Source organism: Echiichthys vipera, assembly GCF_963691815.1.
Source record: "Echiichthys vipera genome assembly, chromosome: 19".
In the NCBI taxonomy this organism is placed as follows: domain Eukaryota; kingdom Metazoa; phylum Chordata; class Actinopteri; order Perciformes; family Trachinidae; genus Echiichthys; species Echiichthys vipera.
In genome coordinates, this window is record NC_139844.1 from 12,761,014 (window position 1) to 12,787,459 (window position 26,446).

The window sequence follows — 26,446 nt, forward strand, 5'->3', positions numbered from 1 at the left end:
CAACGCACACGCACGCACGCACGCACGCACGCACACGCACACACACGCAAGAAACTTGAGTCCATCCCTGCAACACGTGGTAAAGATCACCTCTTTTATAAGCGAGGAGAATGTGCAAGCGAAGATCCAGTGACGATCAGCACTGTCCATCCTTCATCTCCAATCTTCAGAAATATAAATTTCTGTTGATTTTCCTGCAGTGAGACCCCGTGAGCTTTAGCACAGCCAGGAGGTGGGCACCCACTGTGGCTCAGTGTCCAGCTTGTCTATCAGCCTGCGCAGCTCGTGGAAAGCCTGGTCTGGATCCATGTTCACAATGGTTGCATCAAAGAAGTGGCCGAAATTGTGCTCCATTTCGCGGGCCTTTTCAATAACCTCCTTTAGCTCCTCAGGCTGTGCACAGAAAATGAGACATTACTTTTTAGATGATGGTGACTCTTCTTAATAATCTGTACTGGACATACAATGTAATTGCTTCTATGATCATTATTTATTTTTATTTTCATCATATGAATACTTTGATATTATTGTAAAAGCTGTCTTTCTGTTGGTTATTTCATGATGTATAAGATTGTTTATGTCCGGTTTCTTGTGTATTTAGAGTATACCTGTTTTGACTATTTCTGCTGTGATATAGACCCTGAAGGTCAAAGCCAGACTAAAAAGAAAAGCTTTTAATATAACTTCTTTCCTTGTTCTACCTAAGTGTGTGAACAGCATTTTCCTCTCTGTGATAAATCCTTAATGTCTAATTTTGCTGGACATGTCGCCTCTGTTATGCAAATTACTGCATTCATGATGTGTAAACTATGACATTTACATCGTGCATATGAACTTTAGGTGAAATATACTGTACACTGGGTACCTTTGGTGTTTTCCCCTCTGTGGCCAGCAGGGTGCGTAGACGCTCCTGAGAAGGAGGCGCGATAAAGATGACATATGGCTTGAGGTTGGAGGACCGCAATACCTGCAGTGACTGACAGGAGGAGAAACAGGGACATATGGACATATGAAATGGAAGGAAAGATCAAACCAAGCATGGTGTCTCTAAGACTGATTACAAAAATGTTTCTATATCAGCAGTAATAAGATTCATAATCAGGATTTGAAATGACTAAAATGACTTTTGTGCTGGCCAAGCCACAAGGGTTGAGATCAAGACGGAGGGATGAAATGTGCTTTGTAATTGACGTTAGATAGAAGCAATGTTGTCCAACAAGTACTTAGTCTCCTACCCTGGTGTGGAGGCAGAGCAAACAGATGCGTCCTGAGTTGATGACGTGTCGAACTGAGTCTGTGCCGGTGCCGTACAAGTTCTTCTCATATTCCCCCGACTCAATGAACTTCCCCGTCGATAAGTCCGTTTCAAAGGCAGCCCGACTCACAAAATGGTACTCGCGCCCATTCCGCTCGTGTATCCTCAAGTTTCTGGTTGTGTCTGAACATTTAAAAAACATAGATTCATTTGATGTATTGCAAAACCCTCCTGCTATATATATTCAATGGCACAATTAATATTGCATAGTATTCACTCCTTATTTATAGTACAATTTTTTAAGCTAAATGTTTTAACATTACGGATTTTTATCTTTTTTCACAGTTGAAGAAAGCACACATTATGTTTCCTCTGTAATCATGAATTCTTGTTTAATATTCCATATTGCATCGTCCCCCATGCTTCGACAAAGCAAGGACTTACGTGGAACAGCAACAGCAAACTTTTCTGGTTCGATGGACAGAAGCCTCCGACGCAGCTCATCGTGACCGCTGTTTGCAGGACCGACCAGAGCGATGGGGCGTTTACGATTGGCAGGCTGGTGATAAAGCGACATCTCCTCATAGGTCAGAATGTCATCGTAGTCTGAAGAGACAGTTAGGAGGGATTAATGAAACAACTTTGGCTAACAACGTACCAAATCCTTTTTTAACTTGTGTGCTGTTCTGTAACTATGACCTTTGACCTCTCTTTGGAGGAGAGGTGAAAAATATCACATGGTTATATTATCATTACTGTTTCTGTGTGAAAGTTTTGTCTTGCATAACAATGTCCTGCTTCATATTTGACCCTCTCAGCTACACATGAAATCACAGTGTGCTACTGTTGGCCACTAACCAACGTGAGTGTCATATGAGTTAACCAACAACATCACACATCTCTTCAAGCCATTTAGGCACCTGCTGGGCACCTGTTGGTGCCATCTCTGATCCTGTCTGTGAAGACGAGACTAATCTGACCGGTGACACACTGAGTCTGGACAAGCTGTTGCAAGGGTGGCGAGACATGTCAACTCCGTCTAACGTGTAGGGGTTAACACTGACAATGTTTGGAAGCTGCCCAGGACAGAGAGGAGGTATAGCTTCTTAACAGAGAGAGCACATTCTTCAACCAGCAACCCACTTCACAAAATGTTGAGCTTCTGAAGAGACGCAGCGAGAAAAACACAAAAAGTCTTACCAGTTGTTCTGCTTACAGTAGTCGTGCTCTTCTTCCTCCGTTTCTTGCTTTTCTTTGCATACCAAAGCTTCCCTGGAGAAATGAAAAGTGAAAAATATTTGCTCCAAAAGGGGAATTCTCATTTCACTTTGTCACAACCACCCAGACACCACAAATTCTATTTTTATGAGCCAGGGTGGATGCAAAATGTTTGCAAATTACATCTTGTATTTTCTCACCAAGTAGTGTGTGTTTCAACGTTTTTCGCTTACCCTGTTGCTCTCGATTCCTGTCTGTTATAGATTTCTTCAAGGTCTCTCTCTGTTGTTGGAAGCTTTTCCCTGAAAAAGGGAAGCGAAAAGATAAGCAGACCAGATCTCCAACAATGTAAATACAGACACAGAAATTCAGTGTATTTTCCATTTCAAAAGACCATACCCATTTAAAAATGTATGGTGTAAACATTTTGGTTGGTGTTCAATAATATGTCACTGCAGTTTATGGACAACACGCACAGTTGCATACACTGGATAATTACACTCTAGCTGAAAATTGCAGTCCAAAGCTTTTCTAGGCCTAAAAGTGTTTTTCATAATCTCCCTAGACTTTACAGACGTGTTGAGAAGGAAGCAAAAAGAGGGCCCGCTTTCCATTTCCAATGCTTGACCTCATTTTCTTTCAGCCACAACAGACAGATAGTGAGTCAGAGAGTAATCGCAAATAATTCTTAGGCGTTTGTTTTAATCTGCTTGATGTGCCTGGTGGGTGGTGCTTGCTGCCAGGATAGTAGCACCAGGTTTGTCACAACAACTTCTAAGTACTTTACTCTGACTGTATTCCTAAGCACTTCCTGGGATGGATGAGAAGTCATGTGCAGTACAGTAGCATTGTTTATTTTATGTGTGTATAATTAACTTTCATCTTAAGACACAAGCAATTTTGTTATTTTTTCATTAAATGTTACTATGATGTTTTTGTACTGTCTCTTGTTTTTTTCTGGCAGTTCAGCCCTTTGCCACATTTTACTACTGAATGACGGTGCATGGACACACTGCTGTGTTGCAAGGTTGTAGTTGCTGACTCAAGAAGTCTGCAAAGAATTTTGTATGACATATTCTCGTAATATTACAGTTAGATTTTTAATGTTGACCTAAATGTGTGGGTTAGGGTTAGGGTTATATCATTATCATTATTGTTTGCGCATTTCTGCTTCATCAACCAAGTGACCTTGTTCTGAAAACAGACTTAGTTCGACAACGTTTATTGTCAACACAATGTCATTTGAATGCAACTCCAAGTGTTTTGCTCCGCTTTCCACATTTTGGAATGTTTTTATTGTGAAAAAAAACATACACACATGCATAATATAAGAATATATATTTAAAAATATAAAAATTGTGTGTATTTTAAAAAAATGTCTTTGCAGTTGTTATGTGCCCTTGTGAATGAAAAACTACATATTGATATTCAGCCCTGGTCTGATCTCTACCTGGAATGAGTCCAGCCAGAGGCTGGTTGTCCTCATCTCCGTCCCTGTAGGCCTGCCACCAGCTGGGGTCGTCCTGGCTGATTACGTGGAGGATATCTCCCTTCTGGAAAGACAGGCCCAGCTCCCGACACGGCACGAAAGGGTCATCAGAGGGGTCGTAGTCAAAGTAAGCTCGCACATGCATCTAAGGACAGGGTTTACAACGTCAAGGTTAGCGTTTCATGCATGCAGACAGGCATTGTCACCCACGCACGCACACATCATTAGAGCCTTACCACAGTCTGTCTGTGCGGGGCAGGTTTAATCTGAGCGCTCGGGATGAGGAGGAAGGTCAGAGTGCCTTGCATTTGTTGCTGAGGGAAAATATGAGAATCAATGAATTAAACATGACAGGGGAATCAAATTTCCATGAAACAATATATTCTAACTGAACTGTATTTACCCCAAATTTCTAGGAGAGTTTAATTGCTATGCAGTTGGATGAACTTTCTATTTTGATTGTGCATCTATTAAAAAACTACAACAGAGTATTAGGGCCATTATAGGTTAAAAAAAAAAAAGGGAGTCTGACAAATTTCTGACTGTTTTAAAGAACTCTTCCCAGCGCCTACAGCGCCACAATTTATGGCAATGTCTCTTCAAAATCCAGATGCTTATGATATATGGTGATATGGTGATATGGTAAAACCCAGCAAACACTACCAACAATAACCACCTAATGAAAACTTTTTAGGCTAATTCTGCATTAATCTAGTAGTGGATATGCATCCAGACCTCCATCAGTGGAGTAACAGACTGTCCACCATATAATTCCCTTTATGCCATTAAAAGCTCATAATTTTAGTTTTTAAAACATTTCCAGGCACCTGTACTGTGTGAACACTATAACAGAGAAAGTTAAAATAAAGTTGTAACAGAGTAAATTAACAGAGTTAATATCCCATGAATTGTTGTAAATAATTTCGGTCCTCACCAGTAAGTCGTGGACTTCATTGACATGTTTTCCACGAATAGAAATCCCGTTGATCTCCAGGATTTCATCTCCCTCACTGAGAAGGCCGCTCCTCTCTGCCGCTCCACCTTTCACCACCCGACTCACCACCACACTGTCCATGTCGTTACGTACTGTCGCACCCTGATGGCCACACAAACACACACAAATGAAACACCTCAAATCCATAATATTCTCTAATATTACAGTGAACAGAGGGATACAAGTCCAAAACAGAAGGAGAGGCAACTGTTTGAGTAGAAATATGTCGCATAAGTGAACATCATTGTGTCATTGCCAATGTTTTCAAATTTCCCTCTGGACTCACACTGACAGGCATTTTGCTGCCCCAACGGTTTGTGGTTACACTGACACTGACACGCCCAGATGATAAATGTGACTTGTGGAGCATGGTGAAGGCTGAGAGTAGAGGCTTTTTTTTTTTTCTGGACTTACACACAGTACACAAAAACATAACAATAAAATCTGTCTTTGTTCCTTCCTTTAACTCAATTTGAATGCTGCATGGATATTTTTTAATTTTTATTGTACTGTAATGATGTACAGTAGCAACTTAGGTTTTTGGATGTGTACACAACTACCCTTTATTCGGCTGTGAAGCTGTGAAAAAATACACAAAGATATGTAAACAGCAATAACAGAAGGTAGTAGCGGTGACAAAGAAAGACTAAGAGAAGGTGTCTCACCAGTGGAGTGTCGCGGGTCTTCTCCAGCCGCACAAGTTTAACAGTCTCTCCAAGGTACTGGGTCACATCTTCCTGTGCAATTTCTTGCCCTGCTACACTGTCATGGACCTGCATCAGTGCCTGCCACATGAAACAACCACAGAGACACACATATAGACAAACAGTACACACACACACAAACACACACACAGAAATTTGACAAACACGTAACAGACAGAAAAATAAAGGAGGAGGCAGCGTGAGGTAAAGAGAATGAATACATGAATGACTTTAGATTGTGTCTGTATAGATGTTGTCCTTTATAAAGAATATGGTTAGCATGAAAATAAAATGTGTGTATGGCTATGTGTGTGGGTGAGTGTGTATGTCCTTGTGTATCTCTGTGTGTATATTTTTGGGGGTGGGAGGTTTGAAAAGTATGAAAAGTGCCATATAAAAAAAAGATTGATTTGAATTGAATTTGATGGCATCAACAGTAGTTAAAGCTGAAGGAATACACTGTTTATACACAATTCTGTCATAGTTGTGTCTCCTTAAATCAGTCGTACACATAGTGTTGTCCATCTTCTATGTGTGGACATGTTGCCACAGTGATTTCAGACTCAAAATATCACATAATGTGTTTTTATCAACTGGTATTGCTAACAATGGCTAACCTGGCCATCCCCCCACCCTGTTAAATATAATGGCGTCCGACTTGTAAGTGGAATGTGTTTAACTTCGGCGTGATGTCATTTCCTGTTCCGACCTCAGACTTTTGGGTAATTTCATAATGAAACGCAGCATAAACTAGGAGGTGTCCCGATCCACGAAATCCACGATTTGATTAGAGTTTCTATTTTAAGATCACAATTTTATTACATTTTTTTATTTCATTTCTTTTTCATGCCATTATAAGACTAACTAGTCTTGATTTGTAATTATGACTTCACAACTGTCATTCACATTTTCAAATTCTTCTTTAAAACGATAGGCTACGTTTGATATAACCACCGTATTTTTTTGGAATGTACAGCACTAAAACGGTCACATTTAAATAATCTATATAAAATAGGGGAATAGCTGATCCTGCTTTTGATTCTGATAATTGTAATTGAAAGCTCATTTCAATCAATTTTTAATACAGAGTTGAAATTGTGACACCCAGAGATGGAAAAAAGACATATTTCATAACTCTTTCCTTGAACATGAACCTGCTACCAGAAGCCTACCTCTTTTTTAACAAAACCAGTCAGCAAAGCCACCTATAAGTCAGAAACAATACAGAGTTTGCTCCTTCACTTCATTTAATGGGACACACTATGTACCCCACAATTAATAACCGTCGGTCCAAATTAGTTTCTCTATCCTGAAGCAGAGGGGACCTAAGAGAGCGGAGGCCGGGCTAAGCTTTGGCGTTCACACAATCCGTCTTAATCTCCACCTGGAGTCAGGATCCACCACCATCAATTATCAAGCACTCTTGGCTTCCCTGCTTGTGAGGAAACTATGCCCTAAAAAACAGTGAAATGGAGATTGGTGGACTTGAGAGGGCCCTATTCCAATCCGCTCACACGTGTACCTGTCGGTGCGTTTTGTGTATGAGGTTGTTTACCTGTACAGACTACAGGGTGACTCATGTGATCCTCTGCTCCCCACAGAGAAACCAACATAATCTGTTCCACTTTGTGCCATGAGGCAGGCTCACATCCCATCGCACTGCCCCCGCTGGCTACATGGATGCAGCTCAGTGGAGGTGTTAACAGGGCAATGAGCGATTTGGTAGTTCACAGTCATGTAGGTCAAATATCTGACCCCTGGCGCTCCCCCGTCAGAGCCCTCAACCGTAAAATCACGACATCCACCTGAGGTCTTTTCTCACCTTGCTGCCTCACGAATGGACGATGATGTCTGCTAATGTGGCAACATTTTTTTTTGACAAACTGACAAACACGGCGCATAGCAGTTCAAACCACTTCAAAGCAGTGCAATTTTAATATCTGTTTGATTTATTTTCATGCTGACTTACCAAATGCTAAACAGATGCCCCGCTGAAGAGAGGCACAGGTGACAAAATCAAGTGTGCAAGGCTCTTTATAATGTGACTCCACAGCTGTGGAAATGACCTGCTAGACATGGTCGACCTGTGGAACGACCATGTCTAGCAGGTCACTAAGATGGAGCACATATTTCTATTAACACCTTTTTTTCTTTATACTGTGAACATTTTCCACTTAAGTAAATATTTAGCACATCCCGTCCCTTTTAGTTTCAAACACTGTACAGCTCTTAATTTTAATATATATATATATATATTTTAAATATTTTAATTGTACATGTCTATTTTACATTTACACCTCTTGACTTTTACAGTTCTTGTTTTCTTTTCAGCAGGACCATTTTTACCAACTAACTAAACTACTGTAAATTATTGCAGATATGTTGTAGACTACACCTTACATAAATCAGCTAGATCTTTTACGTTCCTAACTGCCTTTTTTCCTTAATTAATTTCAAAGAAACTGTCATGCTGCATGTCTGCTGTAAAGAATGCACCAATCATGCTTTTTTCATTACCAAGAGAGCTGGCCCACATGGCAACCTAATTTACTCAATGGCCTTGTTTGAGACGCACTAGATTAATCTTGAGGACAAAACACAGAAGGGTTGACCTTTAAAAAAAAAAACATTAAATGAAAATAATAAATAGATAAAGTAATTTGTCATAAAAAAAAATAAATCTATAAAGCATGTATCCTGCCCAAAACTCCTTGAGCAAAACAATAAATTCCTGCCAATTCAAGGGACACCAACATCACACAGCCTAATCACTTTCTTCATAATGTGCCCTTTATCTCTCATTGTTTTAGTATACTGTCATGGCACAATCCGTCTTTAGCTCTGCCTTTTACTGTCCTTCATTTGCCTTTGAGCTGTTTTTCCTCTTATAATGGACTACTATATACCTTACCTTATACATCTATCTCCTGACTTCTCAGTGAAAGGTGCAAGAGAAATAATTACCCTGTTGGAATAATTCATTATATTTCCACTCTTTAAATTATCAGCATATTAACTAAATAAATGAGGTGATCTAGAGGGTTCTGCTCAACTTCACTGGTGTTGTCTCATGATAATATCATTGGTTATTATTATAAGTCACAACTGGCAACAAGAGAACTGACCTGGAGATGGGGACTGGTGAGCAGAGCCTTGAGCTCCAAACCCTCCTTCTGTTGGTTGGACTGCAGAATCTTCTGGACCTGAACAGAAACACAGACACAGAACTACGGTGAGTTTAGCACCAATTTAAAACCTTAAAGAATCCTCAATCTTTCCACTGGAATAATTTAATAGAATCAAAACTAGGATCAAAATCTCTCTTGATTTCACTAGATTCAAAGACATTTTTCTCAAAACATTAAGAGAACTAAGCTAAACTGTGATTTAAGTCAGATCCTAAAACTGCTGCTACATTGTGTTGGCCAGCTTGTCAGTTGTCATTGTCCATTTGAAAAACAGGCACAAACACATCTGATTTCCATCACGGTCACGCAACACATTGTACAAACTAGTTATTTTTTTAGCATTACCTGGCCTTAAGCCACACGTCTGAAGTCCCCACATATGACATCCGAAAACATTAATTCCCCCCAGAGGATGCATTCTTTGGATTTTGGTGACTCAATGACCCATTTGCCAGCACGAACACAAAACATCCAAAAAACCTCATGAGTGGTTTATGTTTCAACCATGCCTTCAGCTCCATCACCCTGAAAGTGTTTTATCATTGCGTGCATTGCTTTCTAATTGTATAAGAGGTTTGACAATTGGTGCAAACCATCTTTTCATTTGGTCTTGGTACCTTTTTTTTACGATGTTGTGTTAAGCATTTGCTGACACAATTGTTTTATTTTCTGAAACAGCATACACTCTACAGAGATGATCATAGTATATTAGACTTAGAAGAGCAGATGTCAGGGTGACCCAACCCTAGTCCTGCTCACTGGATATAAAGTACACATGGCTGGAAATCAGGCACTCCTCCCCTTCTGCCATCTCCATTATTGGGCTTAGCGATTGTGATTGCTTTAAAGAAATACAAAAGTCAGAGCATTTATTCCCCCTATCCCAGAGACTGTGGCTGTGTTATGCCAGACTAACCTAACATCCATATCTAGTGTAGTAGTATAATAACAGTCTAAACTAACTGTATAATCATCATGTTCAGGGTCACAAAGTCAACAACACCAAAGTCAGGTTGCACAAATATCTATATCTCCCTTCTCTTCCGTGGCTCAGACTTTCCACTCCGTTTTTATTCCCTCGTTTCTTTCCTCCTCTGTTACATAGTTCTATTTTAATCATTTAGTTCTTGTGTTGTCATTTATTGGGGAGACACTTTTGTTTGTGTCTTGGAATGTGTAATGAATCGTAACAGTAGGCATTTTGATGTTCTGTTACTCTGTCTTTCAACCTCATCTCTCGGAGTTTAGTTCATCCATCGAAGCACTCGTTAACAAGGTGACGCACTTTCCCCTCCCCCCCAGCAGCGTTGCGCTTCGGCCAACACTGCTGTAAGCTGCTGGAGTTTCTTTTTCTAGCCGCCCAGATCCTGGCCTTCTTCCTGCGGTCTGCTGCGCCGCTCACCCAGCACCAAAGGCTGCTGGGAGATTAGTTTACCCAACAGCCAATCTGAGTGTCACACAGCACAGCCACTTAGTTTAGACACACTGCAGCTCAAACTATTACGCGCTGTTAAGCGCTTCGGGAGCTGTGCCTTGTGCGTGAGTGCACACACTGATTTACTGTACACAGGAAGGCGAGCTGTGTGTGTGTGTGTGTGTGTGTGTGTGTGTGTGTGTGTGTGTGTGTGTGTGTGTGTGTGTGTGTGTGTGTGTGTGTGTGTGTGTGTGTGTGTGTGTGTGTGTGTGTGTGTGTGTGTGTGTGTGTGTGTGTGTGTGTGTGTGTGTGTGTGTAAAAACAGATCATCTCTATCCTCAAACCACTTCTGTCAAGACTGGAATACAAATTCTGTAGCAGCAATGCTTGGTGTCCTCTGCATGAACTCTCGCAGCCTGTTTCATCAAAACAAGGTTGACTCTAACACATCTTAGACATCAGCTAAAAATCACACTGCACCAGGCTGACTACGCTGAAAAGTCTGTATTACATACTTTCATGTTTCACCTATCAAAAGTTGACGCTGATCCTAATTAAAATGCCTATTGTGGATGTAGCCTGTCATTGTTGTATGGAGCTTCTACCTAATTTGCTCTGTGTGACAGGCTGCATTTGAACACTCAACTTGTAGAGGCTCAGCTCTGCAGGTACACAAGTCAATTATTGTCGCTTTGCTTCAGTAGAAAACAACTGACTTGTGTTTTGTCAATGAGAAAGTCAGGCAGTCTATTTCCAAATCAGTGGAATACCAAACCACACACTTTTCCTTCCTTGTCCATCTGAAATGTAGAGCATCTCCCTGTCATTTTACCCCACCCTACATTTCCAAACTATAGCCTTTCATACTGCAGCAAAGTCAATGTGCTTCCACACCATGTTTGTTTTTTAGCCTTAACAAGTTGTTTCTAAATGATCACTATGCGTACCTCCTGGCAGAGATCCTCTGCTTGTGCTGTGAGGGGTGAGTTGGGACTGACTCTGGTCATCTGCTGGGATACAGCACTGTAGATGGTGTAGGCATTACTGAAGTCCTCCTTGGTGAGGAGCTGCATTATCAGCTCCACATCCTGCTGGCTCTGCGCATCAGTCAGGCAGTGCTGTGTCCACTTCAGAGCCTGCAGCAGTTCCGCCAGTTCTGAGAAAGCGGCAGAGACAGCTGAAGGGAACAGCACAGAGGCAATACAGAAAAACGCAGGGTGCAGTCTTCCATCTTGTAATTCAGTAATCCTCAATCCAAGAGTGCTAAGAGTTATGATTTTGCAAATTAGGGTTCAAGTCGTCCATGAACCATGTTATCTTTAAGAGAAAGTCACTTCATATAATATGCAGACATCCATATTTAGGAAGTTAAGTCTTGGAAGACTAAACTTAGGCCCTTGAGACACGCAGATGTTACACTGCTGCTCTCTGAGGTGTGATGCAGTCCACACACATACTTGTATGACAGGCGTTTCATACATGTACCGCAAAACTGATTTCCAGTATGTGGGAGCTGTCTATTTTTGGAGACATTTTTCTCCTCTAGCGAGAAATCAAGCTGTGGGTCTGCAGTGTAGGTCTAAAATGTTGATCCTGAGTTACCTGAGTTTTCAAATCTATTCAAGTCAGAATTTGCTTTGACTTGCTGTGCTGTTCACACTCACACTATAGATACATTTTTATAGGATTTACTTTCTGGAACAACTTACACTCTACTGTAATGTTCATAATGTACTAAATTAAAGAGCCAAATTCAAAGTTGAGAGGCCCAGGTTGACCCAACACCAATACGTATTGTAGTATAATATAAAAGTATAATATGTACAGTTATTCTACAGTGACGCATGTTCAGTGTCACAAAAAGTCAAGTCAGTGGACTGACTCCAAATGTCACACATCACAGGGGTCTGTCTGATGAAATGTAATTTGCTGTATAAACTTTGAAAGATGGATTAGCCTTCTGCATGAAAATAAACTCTTACTCCCGCTCTCTCCCGTACACAAATTGTTGTGTGTAAAAGCGACTGATTGACTGACTGATTTAATAACGAGCCCAGACAATCATTTTCTATAGTGCACACAAAAAAGTACAAAAATATAATGTGGACATATGTGCTGTACATGCACTTTATTTGTGTTGTCAATATAATCAATCAGAAACTTATTTTCTTCTGTGGTAACTGATGGGCTCTGGGCTCTTCAGTACAGAGTAAGGACCAAGATATTACTAAGCCCCGAAAACACATCACCCTCCTCCATTACCACCCTCTGCTCTGCGCCTTCAATAGTCATTGTTTTTACTCCTTTTGTTTTCACTAAATGTTTGTAAAACCTCACAACTCCCCTTTCTTCTCTGAGGTTATTCCTCCCTTCCTTTGTGAACTTCTTTCCTCCTTCCGCCCTCTTTGACCCCAGTAAAGACCTTCTAACCCTCACTCCTCTTCTCAACTCACCCGATACAGGATCCTGGGAGAAAGCATCTTTGTTTGCCTTCTCCTTCCCCTCGAAAGTAGGATTGTCAATGCCCAGCTTGGGGTTCTGTGACAGCTTCTTGAGCCTCAGTGAAGCATTGGGGTCTATGCTGTGCTTCCCCCTGCTGTCCTCCTCTCGTCTCTTCTTCAGCTCCTCCTGGTAGTGCTGAATCCTCTCCATGTGGGCACTGCAGTGTGGAGATTTGACAAGGCTACCCTCCTCTCCTGGACAGTCCACTGCCCTTTCCCTGTGGCTGTTGGCCTGAACAGTGGCCTCTTGCACATAACCGTTCATATGGGACATGATCATCCCTGTTGCAGCTGCATATACCTCAAACTACCCCAGTGTTTACTGAGATCTGCTTGAGGGATACTAGGCACTGCTCATAACAGAGGCCATAGCACACCAGCAGAGGATGCCGTCCCTTATGTCCTTTCTGTGATCTGTCATCCTGAAATACAAACAGAGTTTCTTGTTATTTTAAGCAGTGTGCTTAAAAAAGGACAGATAAAAAAACATTATAAACACCCTTTATTCTTACAAAAAGCCATAAACAGAAGTTGAAGGCTGTCATTGACATATAAGATATGCACAAGTTTGACAGCTTCTCTGACTGAGTGATTGAGAGATGACAATACTAAAGACACTGGAAAACTCTGGTACTTTAGAGGCAGTTTTACACTAATGGAAACGCACCTAGTGAAGGGTGAAAATAGGGTAATTTTATTTTTCTAAAATATTTTTATTGTTTGTTTCTAGAAAAGGCTTTTAGAGAAAATCATCATCATCATCATTATAGCTCCAGACTCATACTAACTAATAAATGTTGACCGAGGTCAACATTTACTCCTTCCTCCTCTCATCTATCACACCACTAATCTAACTCCTAACATATAAAGCTCTCTGGCCTCAGTTACCGGAAATCCCTTCAGGTTAGCATCATCCAGTCATTTGCTGGGTACACCTGTCCCCAACTGTCCCATCCTCATCATCAGCTTAAACAAAATCTGTAGCCTTTATATTAGAGGTGTCACGGTTCTCCAAATAATTAGAAGTGTGATATAACAGCCATATTATTTTTGGAGTGTACCACAGACACATTTAAATCATTTATTTAAAATGGGGAAATCACCAGTACTGCTTTTGATTTTGGTAATTTAAATTTAAAAGATCATTTTGATCCATTTCTAATTTAGAATTTAAAAATTGAGACATCCCATCTATGTACGGATGCCCAAATAAAGATATTGCATTTGAATGTGTTGCCTGACACACAACTACTACTCCCTGATTTCCCCTGGTTGTGATTGAGATGATTTAGAATCTATTTTAAGGATTCTGTGTATTAATCTGGATTACCAAATTTGGTAGTATGACTGGGAGCTGTTCACTTACAGTTTATGTTAAATCAGTCATAGTGAGTGTGTGTGAGAGGAGTGAAAGTGTATGGTGCAGGTCAGATATAAGGATATTTACTAATGAAGCATGTCTTCATCTTTCACATAATGACATTAGAGTCAGTTTAAACCATGCAAGGGCTTACGTAGGGCTCTTTCTCCCCACCTGTTATGGCTTAAATACACTGCAGGTGTGACACACACCTGCTTGCATATTTCCTGCAGCCAGAACTGTGAAAAAGAAAATAACATGCTTGTTTTGCCTCAATTTGTCCACATTTAAAGACAACTTCCTTAGAGAGGAGAAAGATCAGGTACCAAAAGGATAAACTGAAAGCCACCTTATGTCATATAGTCAGTCATATACCCGTCACCTTCTACCTCATGGCAGCCCTCCCCCTCTTCTACCTACTTCCCACAGCTAATTATGCTTGGCAAATCTTTCCCCCAGCTCTCAAACCCCTCCCCTGTGGAAGCATTTAGCTGCGTTTAGAGTGGCAATGTACGGCTGACAAACAGCAGAGACTGCCAGCAGGCCATCTGTTCCTGTGGGCTTAATTAAGCCTGGGATCTCATGCCCTACTCTAGCTCAGTGGCCACAGCAGCACGGGGAGGGATGCTTAGAGGTGACAGAGGGCAAACTAATACAAGCAAAAACTAAGTCCAATGAAAATGATCTTGGTAGTGTTCAAGCTGAACTTGGCTAAACTAGGACCTCTATTACATTTTCAGAAATAAACCAACATAATACTATCTTCTCTTAATATAGACCTATCCTGTTTTTCTACAACTCACTGTGCATTACCTTTGACGCTACTCACTCTCAAGTACAATAAAGCCAGAATCTATGAGTGAAGATAGTGCTGTTAAATCAATGTACGTCAAAAACAACTCCAGTGGTACTTATTTGCTGAGGAGAGAGTGTCACTTTTTTAAACATTAAGCTGCTATAAGCTATTATTAGTTTTGCTGCTACTTCGATTTTCTGGTAATGCTTTTTTAAAATGTATTTATTTGTTATATTTACATCTACACTGAAAGAAGCCATGAGAAATGTCATTATAGCAACCTGAGTATAATAATAATAAAGATCATTTTGATTCTGGTTTCCACAGACACAAGAGTGGTAGGTTTCAACTCTACTTATCAAATAATGTTTATCTTTGTCAATTACTTTAGTTAATTGTGACAAGACATGTCCTACGCTGAAATACTTAATATAACCATTCTTATACAAGTACTATTTTGAAAATCTTTCTAACTACAAGTGTGGATGCCCCTCCATGTGGTAACACTCTTAATTTCTGTCTCAACAAGTATTTTCCTTCCTACTTAGATGTATTGTCACAGATGGGTATTTGTTTTCATAGCCAGTATAACACAAGACTTAACAGATATAGCAACATAAAGATATAGACAGTACAAACAAAATCTTTATTGGTCATGACAGCACAACTGTATTACAGTAGTCTAATTCTGACCACAATTGAGTTGTTGATTTTTAGAATTTGTTCATAAAAGTACTGGTAACAGCTCCTATAGTAGGAGTAATTTGTTATGCAAGAACTTGCACAAGATTGCTGGATAAATACTGTATATATATGTTTTTATTATTATTATTATGATAGATATTGCAACTTGCTGGTGCTTATGGATGAATTGTTGAGTCTCTGTAAAATCATAAAAATACCTACTCTATATGTGAAGTATCTTGAGATAACTTCTGTTATGATTTCGCAGAAATTCGCACTATGCATACAATTGAATTGATCACTCTAATGATGGGTAAACTGAGGGTGAAAACAGAAAATATTCTCAAATATTGTCCTGCGGTTTAAAAACCAGCAGCTGCTAGCTTGGCATGAGGTAACGTTACATTTAAATCAAGGTGCACGTTATTTGAAGGAGTTTCCTATTGTTTAAATTACAAATAATGATCTCCTTCGTGCAATGATGTAGCAGCAACAGCAGCCGTAACATTACATTTAGAAACACCTTTGTTAATTTAACTGTGTAAAACTCTACTTGTAGTAACAATAGCAACCAACTTAGCTTAGCAACCTGGTTAGCAACTGCGTAACGGTAGCTTAACGGTAACTGTCCCGTAACAGAGTGCGTGTACTCACCGCTTCAAAGACAGCAAGCTGAATGGCTTTAGTAGGTAACAAGCGGTTATTCCTTTATAATCCAACCTTCCGGAAAAGTGTGTTTTAGTTCACACACGGACGGGGAGGAAAAGCATAGAGCTTTCTCCCGGTCTTCACAGGACCGCCTTCAGAGGCTGCAGCGGTGAGTTTTGTCCAGGCACAGTCGGGACACTTGTGGCCATCGCTGTGAAGCTGCGCCGGGTGTTATGAGTCGTCCGTCTCCCTGGCAACACTGCGGCTCCACAGCGCCCCCCTTCTGCCAGGCACGTAATGACCACATCTCCCTAATAACAACCAGTCCATGTTTATGTATGTATACTGCTGACAGGGAGTATTGCTTTACATTACACATTACCCAACAGAAAATGCAGATTACAGTAAAACCCTTAAACTAGTGAATTAATGTCCAAACTAGAAACAGTTCCAAAAAAGAGATATAAGGAAATTATTATCAACGGGTACAGGGATGGAGGGGTTTGATGATCATTTTGTTTATTCGTTTGTTTATTTATTAATGTAGATTGTTATTTATTCTTTCTTAATTTTCCTTTTTTTCATTCTATTTATTTACTTATGTATTATTATTATAATTTAAATTCTAGTAAATTAAATCAATATTTTATATACAAAAAATATAATATATTTTTTGATAGGAATATATGAGAAATAAATATAATTTATAAGATACTTAAAAATTTGGTTGAGTTTGAAAAATAATCCAGGGAAGGGGGAGGAAGGAGAGGGGGGTAAATAAGTGTATTCTTCTTCTCACGCCCTTTCGGAAATGTCAAAAAGGAGAATCAAGTATTTGTTATTCATGTATCTATATGCTTTCTATTTGTGTAATATTTTTTTCTGTATTCTTTTACATATTCAAATAAATTATAATCAAATCAAATCAAACAGTAGGCTACCTTTAATTTGTATCCCCCCAAAAAATATTGATTTGACCTTTAAATATTTCCTTATTCATGACCAAACAGAATGGGACCATTCATGCAGACCCTAAATGATCACTAATATTCCTGTCATGTATGTATATATATATATATATTCCCAATTCTCTTAACAAGTTGTTGTGTAAGTATGTTGTGTGTAAGTATGTTGTGTAAAACTAGAAACCCACAGAGCAACTCAGAGATGAAATGCTTGGCAAATCTCGTTACTCTGTCAATGTGTCCTCTAATAAATACATACATACACTTATTGCACTTGAGGGTATGAAAAACTTGCCGTTATTTTCAACAATCATCTTCAGACTGATCCTCTTACATGGCACCCATTCACACAGATGAATTTAACTAAGTTCCTGTCACAGCACTATTAATCATCACCAACTAATGGGATCTACTGTCATTTCACCTTGCAGAGCAGAACAGAAACGGACTAATCTCATGCAGCCTCAGAAATATCTACACCAAAGGCTGAAGCTGCCTTTTTCCTGCTGTATTTTCTATTAGGTTAATCCTTTCTGACACCTCTGTGCTTAACCTCTTTTCCTCATTAGGATCTCTCCTGCCAGTTCCCACTTCTTAAATACTTACCTCCTAGAAAGAGACAGTCAAATCCCCTTTGCTTTGCGGTGTTTCATTCAAATGCAGCTGTTTTTTTCTTTGTTCATCCAAGAAGCAGTAGGGAATGAAGTACTCAGATTCTTAAGTAAAAGTGTTATCTGTAAAAAATAATAATAATATTCAAAATAGCAAAAGGTTAAGTGTCATTCCGCAGGAAAAGGGCCCCTGTGACTGAAATATTGTGATTGCATGTTACTGTTCTGGTGTTGTTTAGTTTGAAGTACTTTGTCTTCTGTGAGGTAGTTTTGTACAGTAGTTCTCAACCTAGGGGGCAAGTCCCTTCCAAAGGGTCACAAGATAAATCTGAGGGGTCATAAGATGATTAATGGTAGAAAGCTTCAGTGCTGCATATCGCACGCGAGTGCGACACTGACATGAGGTCTGCGGTCAAGACACTAAGTTAGTCTGAAACCTTTCAGGTCAATTATGATTTCCAAGGGGTGTTATCAATGGTGAAGACCAAAATGCTTCTGGACGCAATTAGATGGGCAATCAGAGCAACGAAATGACGTAGCCCTGAGCCACACAAGTTTGTCCAATTGGAAGCAGGACAAAATGGCAGACGCAAACTTTCTCAAAAAGCAGCTATACAGAACACTAATGTGTGTTTCTGAAAACATTTTTAGGTGAGAAGTAGGCTATACAGTTACATAATCTTGATTCATATTTGCCCAGGGCCAGGTTGGCTGGAAATGTGTCTAAATGGGAGAGGGGCCAGACATATCTGCCAGAGCAAATAAAACATGAGCTCAGCAGATTTGTCTGGGATCCAGTCTAAATATTCACGTTAAGTACTTCAAAATTGTACTTAATACAGTTCTTGAAGTACTTACTGATAAGATTTTTGCTCAGTATACACACCCACATTTTGACAAGGAAGGTAAAACTATTACCCATTCATTCATAATTCATGCACTTCTCGAACCTTCAGGCTACCACCTACCAAACATTTACCACCAAAGAAGAAAATCACTGTTTTTTCTTTAGATATATTTTATTAAAAAAAGGAAACCCAACAAGAACTTTTTTACATAATGATCAAGGATTTTTATTATCTTAGTCTCTTTCATCAGTTTCATATCATTACAGAAAATGTTATAGTACAGCGTTGTTCAATGTCTCCTCATTGCTTAATAATTTCCTTAGGAGTGCTGGTCACATATATCTGTACAATATGGTTCTTATTTTTTCTGTACATTTTTTGTGAAGTTGGTTAAAAAGGCTGTCAGCACTTAAAGAAGCTGTTTCTTTTCTTTCTTTTTTTAAATTCTTAAATAGTTGATCAAATAAAAGATTATTTTTCCCAGGTTAAGCTCGCCCCTGGGTGGTTGGGGAGGGGGGAGGGGGGGTTGGGGCAGAGTTTACACCCGGTCACCGTGAATATAGGGAAGCTTCAGGGTCTGGGCAGACTGGGGTGTATCCCCCCCACCTCCCCATCCCAGCATCACCTCATCCCTGCCCAGGCATTTGGCACTGCGCACATAAACAAGACTCACAAGATAAACAACAAGCAAAGCTCTTTGTGAAGCCATTATGATGCATACTAATGAGAGAAAAACAGAAGTGTCACCTTGATGGGCGCTCAAAAGAGGAAGTGGTCTTGATGTGCCCCCTCTTCCTTTTTAGCTGAGCACCATGGGAAATCTGGAGTCTTCCTCAATGTTTTCTTCATTTTCAAAAAACAGATTATTTTTTTCCACTAAAGATGAGAAAATAATAATTTTCTTTTTTTGTCCTGGCAGGCACCTACAGCTGTCTATTAAAATGCTACTGCTATAGATAAGGTCTAGCATTGAACACACAAAGCAATTGCAATGAAAGGAACGAAGTTGCCTTAATATAATAATGATAATAAGAAGAATAATGATAATAATAATAAGAATAATCATAATAATATATTACAGAATAAATCTCTTTTTATAATTAGATTTTTTCATTAAAAGTTATATTTTCTTTGTTTGAAATACTATAATCTTTTTAAATTAATTTTTTTTATATGTATCTAGGTTGTGATCAAGATGTTGACTATACCTCAACGTTATCCAAATCAATAAAAACTAGCTGTGCCGTTGCATATTACAGAATAGTCAATGATATGTGGACATGCACCGTGAACCACCCATTCCATCCCTCGCTATATGACGCCGACGCTCTGTCCCTCTGTGATGACATCATAGCCGGCCGATGACCATGACATCAACCACCTCGCCCTTGTGCAGCTCCACGTATTGCTCTGTTTTCGGAGGTAGCATCAGGAGCCCGTTGGCACTGCGCATGCTCATCAGCCTGCTGCTCACCTGGTTCCCTGCAGCAGAGAGGACAAAGTACTTTCAATCAGAATCCAACCTATGAAGGAAACCGGGAATTTTCTTGTGTTTTTATGTTTCATCCCACCATAATGAAACTGTTAAACAGGTTTAACCTCTACGTTTTAGTTTTATATTGTATATTAAAGCAGACACATGCTCATTTTCATGTTCATACTTGTATTTTGGGTTTCTATTAGAACATGTTTACATACTTGAATGATCACAAAAAACATTATTTTATCATATTGTCTGTCTGAATACACCTGTATTCAACACGTCCGTTTAGGCGCATGTCTCTTTAAGCCCCCCTCCCGAAAAAGCCCAGTCTGCTCTGGTTGGTCACTGTTCTTCTGCATCTGTGCTCTCTGCACCGTCACTGCAGCTGGGGAATGACTGTAACAGCACTCTAATGGCACTTTCTTCCTATATACGGTATATATTACAGCCGTGACATCACAACCTGGCTGCTGGCTCATTTAAAAGGCACAGTTTCTGAATACCTGCTGTGTGCATTTCTCTGCGGATTGAGTGTTTTGATACTTTCTCAGCATTTATTTTGCACCTTGACCTCCTTTATAATAATAATAATAGTTGACATGGAAATCTAATTTTTCACAATACGAGACATTTAACTTTACATGTCCCAAAAATGCACCACATATTTGCAAAGAAGCAAATGTGAGGCACATGTGTAATTGAAGTAACTGCTGTTCAGTGAGTCATTGTGTTTATTCTTTTCTGGACTTATTGGTGTGATGTATAGATGTATATCTAAAAAACGACTTCATTTAGTTAAAGGGCTTGACTGCAAACTGGAAATTAAGAAATTATGCCATCATATCAGTCAACAATGAATATATTTTTTTGGTACTGGACCAACTTTGATTCTGGTACCTGTGCTCTGTGCCCACGGCAGAGGCTCCTGGTGATGCCATGTCAGAATGCAGCGGTGGTATTCAGGGCGAGGGTCCAATTTCACATCACATGACAACTGGAGACAAAACATACAATGTAAATGATAAAAATGTATGCCAACAAGTCCTCTTCCTCACCGTGGGTATTCGTCTGAATTTCAGAAAATTTTATTTGTATAGCAACATATACTAAACTGACTTTGAATCCTGGCGCTCTTTATATTGTCTGATCTAGTCTGGCGCCTACAAAGTCTAAAGTAACAATCGTTTTTTTTTGATCCAGTGCAGACTGTCACACACATTGACTGCAGACTTGTAAAGCTTTGGACTCACGCTCCTGACATACCCAAGCTGAAACACGTTCTTCATACAACTACTTTTACAGGATTTTTGGCATCTTCAGACTTTTTTCGTTGTGTCAGAAATTCCCTTCTAAGCCTTGGACTTTATGACATTTCATTTTTGCTTAGCATGTGTTCTCAAGGATTGATTTTCTGCCATAGTGGAGAAGTCCTGGATATCGGATAGTTGGCAAACATTCCAGATCTGGATCATCACCAAAATATAATTAACTTGAGTAAAAGACTATCTACACATCGAAATTCTGTACTTTTGTACATTTTTTAAACTTTATATATTTTCTAATAAGAAAACAGTAAGCAGTGGAAACTCTTCCAACTTATTGTCAAAAGTAAATGTTTTTCCAGATTGCTATTTGACCTGGGTCTGGTGCCATCTACTGAGGGGAAATTATCTGGCTACATCTGTGCTTCCAGACCGTTGGCCCCACCACTAAGTGGCAGTAATGCATTCAAGTTGATTTCTAACTGCTTTATAACAGCAAACAATGTAACATAGCTCTCTGGACAGCACCCATGATGGCAGAGGACCAGACCTGTCACTTGATGATGCTAGTTGGGGACACGAGCTGCGGCTGTGTGTGTGTGTGTGTGTGTGTGATATTATTATAATTTCTGTTGCTCTACAGTTATGAATATTAATGACCAGGGAACAGGCCTTTAGGTCAGTGTAGGCTGTGAGTGGTTCCTCTCCCAAGCCAAAGCAAAACATGGTGGTCATAAATATGTATCAAGCGGATGATGAAAATAGTATTAAATAATGAGTTAAGATGCAATGGACTACAACGATTCACCCTGGAACTTCAGTACAGACATGATTGTAATGTACCCATGTTTCCTCTCTGTTGCAGTTTGTTGCATCTACACTTAAATGTTTTTCCTCCATTTTCGGCCTCAGTGGAGCCTTTGTGTCATTAAACAGAAGTAAAAAAAATCCCCACTTCTTGTAACCACCAGTGCCTGAACAGATGAGGAACTTTGACTTTGTGTGTCTCGGCCAGAGAGTCAGGCTTCCCTGGTTGCCCTTTTGCATCCTACCCTCGCTTTGATGATGGTGGGCCTAGGGTCCAAAATGCCCTGCATCTTCCTCAAGGCAGGGATGACAAAAAGATTACAGGTGACAACGGCGGACACGGGGTTTCCTAGGACGGACGGACGGATAGAGAGAGGAGAGCGACAAGAGAAAATAGGGAGAGAAATATATGAGTAACACCTCCTCGGCAACAGCGGAGTGAATCACTCTTTCTCTCAACTTCACACACTACCTGGGAGGGCAAAGATTAGTTTGCGAGCACCGTCCATGTCCAAGGTGGCAAATGTTGTTGGGAGACTGAAAAAGAAAAACATAATTTTAGTATATTTGCCTGTTTTATGTAAACACTGCTACACTCCTTTTTTTCACCTCACTGTGAAAAGTTGCACGAGAATAGAGTTGATTCATTTTCTCACCCTGGTTTCATGAAAACACGACCAAAATGGATCTGAGCATGAAGATCGATATCCAGCACCTGTTTAAGGTAGTCCTAAAAAAGACAAACATTAAACAAACACAAAGCATTTCTACTATAACATCTCATAAATAAGTTAACCCAGACCACCCATGGTGATGTTTTTAATCATCATTTACTCTAAAATAAAGGCTGTTGTTTCCCCCCTCCACCACAAGGTGTCAGTGAAAGACAACGCCATGATTGTGTGTGTTCTGCCATCATACCTTCTCTCCCATGGACACTCCTCCTGAGGTGATGATGACATCAGCACGGCTGATGCCTTCATTCAGAGCGTTGAGAAGGTCATCGGGGCTGTGGGCCACAGAGAAACGCACAAACTGTACCACAACTCACAGGAAAAGAAATAATGACGGGGAAAAGGAAAACAGCTAGCGTTGGAGGAGAGAAAGATGATGAACATTATATTGAAGGTGTAACAAGTGTAGCATAAACGTTAAGGCGTACTTGTCTCCCACGATGCCCAGATTGATGGTGGGGTAGCCGTGCTCCTGGATAGTGGCCAGCAAGGTGGAGCGATTGCTGTCCCTGATCTTGCCAGGATGGAGGTCATCTTCTGGGTTCAGCAGCTACCACGACAAATGGGGGGAAAAAATTAAACATCCCTCCTAATACTTAATAATAGCCATACTTTTCTTAAGTCGGCGTAAGGAGAAATCAGATCTGGCTTAAAAGTTATCAATGAAATATTCCTAGCATCTCTTTGGGTGGAAGCAAGTCTGGTGGGTGTAGAAGAAATTATTCAGCTGGAAGACAAGACCCCTGTTGGCAAACATCCTTTGATTAATACCATATCATCACTATATTTAGCCTGCTCTTGGTACCAAAAAAATAGGATAATACTATCTTACTCACTTTAAAAAACGTACAACATTTTAGGGTGAAGGTAAAGAAGATACTGTAGTTTCAAGTGATCATTTCGTACAATGGTTAATCGATTAAAGCCCCTTTCACACATGCAGTCTTTCCCTGAAATGTGCAGGGACATTTCCTACATGGGGTCATGTGTGAATGGGAGCATGGATCGATATTCAGGGAAATCTGTACCGCCAATTTTTCCACCTCAAAACCTAGTAACATTCCAGGGAAAATGCCGGTACGGCTGTGTTGTGAATGCAAGCAGGAACATTGCAGGGGTAAGCACTGTTGGACTGTCCCTTCCCCCATCTTTTACAGCAGTGCCATGGCAAGTGTGAAAAGGCGCAAGGCAGAGATGTTTCTTAATCAGTGCGTCTACATGCAATTTAAAAATCTGATTATAATCGGGTTAAGGGCATACCCCGGTTTCTCAAACACCATGTAATCACCATACCCCGGGTAAAATCTGGGTTTTCATACCCCGGTTAACAGACCTAGATAGATATTATTATAGTTACTGGAAGTGTGTCTGTCTCTGTCTTTGTGTCTGTCTTTGTCTCTCTCTGTCCACCTGTCCGTCTTTTCTCTCTTTCTATCTCCTTTTCTTCCTCCCCAACCGGTGCAGACAGATGTCCGTCCTCCACAGAGCTGGGTCTGTCTGACGTTCCTGTCTGTTATAGGGAAGGTTTTCGTTGCCACGGTACTCTACGGGGGAATTGTTGGGTCTATGTTTATCATAAATAAGTCATAGAGTGTGGTCTATAACTACTCTGTAAAGTGTCCTGAGATAACTTTTGTTATGATTTGGCACTATAAATAAAATTGAATTGAATTGAATTGAACCTAGAGAACTCCTTCAGTTCCCTGATTATTAATGCATGTAAACAGTGCTCTCGGGTTATTATCAAATTTCTCGACTGCGCACGCTCCCACTCCGTGGCGGTGGCTTTTGACCCGGAAATAGAATAAACCACGAAGCAACGACGCCGAAAACAATGTGAAAAAAAAAAATAGAAAGTTACCATTAAACTGAGGGAGGACTTCGCAACGGCAAGTAACATTACTTCCGAGGAGACCCGTTTTGGTCATTATTCTGTCCAAAAGTCGGCCGTTTGTGATTTTTACGAAGGGGAACCGGAAGTAGTCAGTCCAGCTGTATATTGGCGGAACACCACCTACTGTACCGGAGGCCTTCATTTTCCCATTCAACCCCTGCTCATGTATACGAGGGGAACTTATAACCTGATTATTCCCTTAACCGGGGTAAGGCCATTTTCGGGTTACTGATGTGCATGTAAACGCACTGAATGTAGCTGCATTTGTGAATAGTGAGAATCATAGCGGTGCCTGGAAGGTTATCCCAGTATTTTACCAGGAACTATGTGTAAAAGAGGCTTTAGTCGATTAACAGAAAATTAGTTGCTATAAATGTTGACAATTAATTGTTCAAATTATTTATCAAGCAAAAATGCCATTCTCCCTCTGGTTCTGGCTTTTCAATTTTCAAAAAACACCTTTCCTACTTTTCATAATAGAACTACAAATGTGAACTTTCTTTTTCTTTGATGACCTCAGGATGAGGAAACCTCAGCAAGCACTGCTAATTACTAAAAGTATTAAAGGAAAGCAACACCACAAATGAACATGCATCTAATTCAGCAGGTTCAAAGTGGGTTTGTGGGCAGACATACTGCATACTTTCAGTTGTAAACGCCAGCTCTGCCCAGATATTTCAGTTCTTTATCTGCAGCATTAGTACAGAGAATGTACTCAAAATCTAAATGGTCAAATTAACATTGCTGCAGGTGTGTGTGAAAATGAGAAGACAAATCCTCCATTTCATTAGACTTGCTCAAAGGAGGGGAGATGAGGACAATCTACCACTTCATAGGTTTGGAATGTGGCCATGGAGTGTGTGACTGATTTACACAATTCAGACATAGCTGCACAGCGCCAAGAACAAGGTGTTATGGATATCTAGTGTCTGCTAAGGATCTCCGTGAAGGTTACACACCCCATGAAATTTAAACTGCACATCAGTCACACAGAAAATGCACAAATATGATCCCAGTGTTTAAAAGAAACCACCTGGTCACAGATAAACACATTCTTCACAACTGAAAGCACACATGAAACGGCTGAGTGCGCAGTCAGCTCTGAATATTGTTCTGGTGTCCGCAGTCAAAGCAAACAATGTTGATTGTGCATAAATATGAACAAGGTATGCTGTCAGAGAAGATGGCACGTTGTTGTTACCTGTAGCAGCTGAGGCCGAACCTTTTTGGCAAATACAGATACAGTGTGGGTTGAGTGCACAGGGAGTATCATTTCCCAAATTAAAACAAAACTCTTTTACGAAAAACATGCACGTTTTTCATAAACCCTTACCTCGTTTCCTGTGGACATGACGGCCACCACAGGGAATTTCTGGACTTCCACCTCTGTGACTCCCACAGTGGCCAGGAGGCCGATCTCTGACGGGCCCATGTGGGTGCCCTTTGCAAGAACACACTCCCCACGCTTAATGTCATGACCGATGGGCCTATGGCAGGACAGCAAAGACGATGGTCCAGAGGGAAAGGAAGAGAGGAAAATGCTGAACTACATGCACCGTGTAATTACTGTCAAGGTACAACGTTACAACAG

At 40.3% G+C, this 26,446-nt stretch overlaps 2 protein-coding genes across 7 annotated transcripts in view; both read right to left on the bottom strand.

Annotated features, from left to right (window-relative positions):
• Nucleotides 1-216: 216 nt before the first annotated feature.
• On the bottom strand, nt 217-13,043 carry pals1b (protein associated with LIN7 1, MAGUK p55 family member b; the record flags this gene model as incomplete). The annotated part of the gene is made up of 13 exons (XM_083933867.1): nt 217-393; nt 866-976; nt 1,236-1,438; nt 1,700-1,861; nt 2,456-2,527; nt 2,707-2,775; nt 3,924-4,107; nt 4,199-4,276; nt 4,897-5,058; nt 5,622-5,741; nt 8,786-8,863; nt 11,210-11,418; nt 12,716-13,043. The coding sequence occupies 13 exons, from the start codon at nt 13,041-13,043 to the stop codon at nt 217-219; spliced, it is 1,953 nt and encodes a 650-aa protein (XP_083789993.1).
• A 6,816-nt stretch (nt 13,044-19,859) lies between these two features.
• The window catches only part of gphnb (gephyrin b), a gene marked incomplete at its 5' end in the record, with an annotated part of 111,825 nt that continues 105,238 nt past the window's right edge, over nt 19,860-26,446 (bottom strand). For all 6 annotated transcript variants that reach the window (XM_083934294.1, XM_083934299.1, XM_083934297.1 and 3 more), the window contains 8 exons: nt 19,860-20,157; nt 21,056-21,152; nt 22,473-22,576; nt 22,700-22,764; nt 22,884-22,957; nt 23,149-23,236; nt 23,390-23,511; nt 26,189-26,342. In XM_083934294.1, the coding sequence (XP_083790420.1) occupies nt 20,024-20,157; nt 21,056-21,152; nt 22,473-22,576; nt 22,700-22,764; nt 22,884-22,957; nt 23,149-23,236; nt 23,390-23,511; nt 26,189-26,342 (838 nt within the window). In that variant the 3' untranslated portion in view covers nt 19,860-20,023. The remainder of the gene's footprint in view (nt 20,158-21,055; nt 21,153-22,472; nt 22,577-22,699; nt 22,765-22,883; nt 22,958-23,148; nt 23,237-23,389; nt 23,512-26,188; nt 26,343-26,446) is intronic.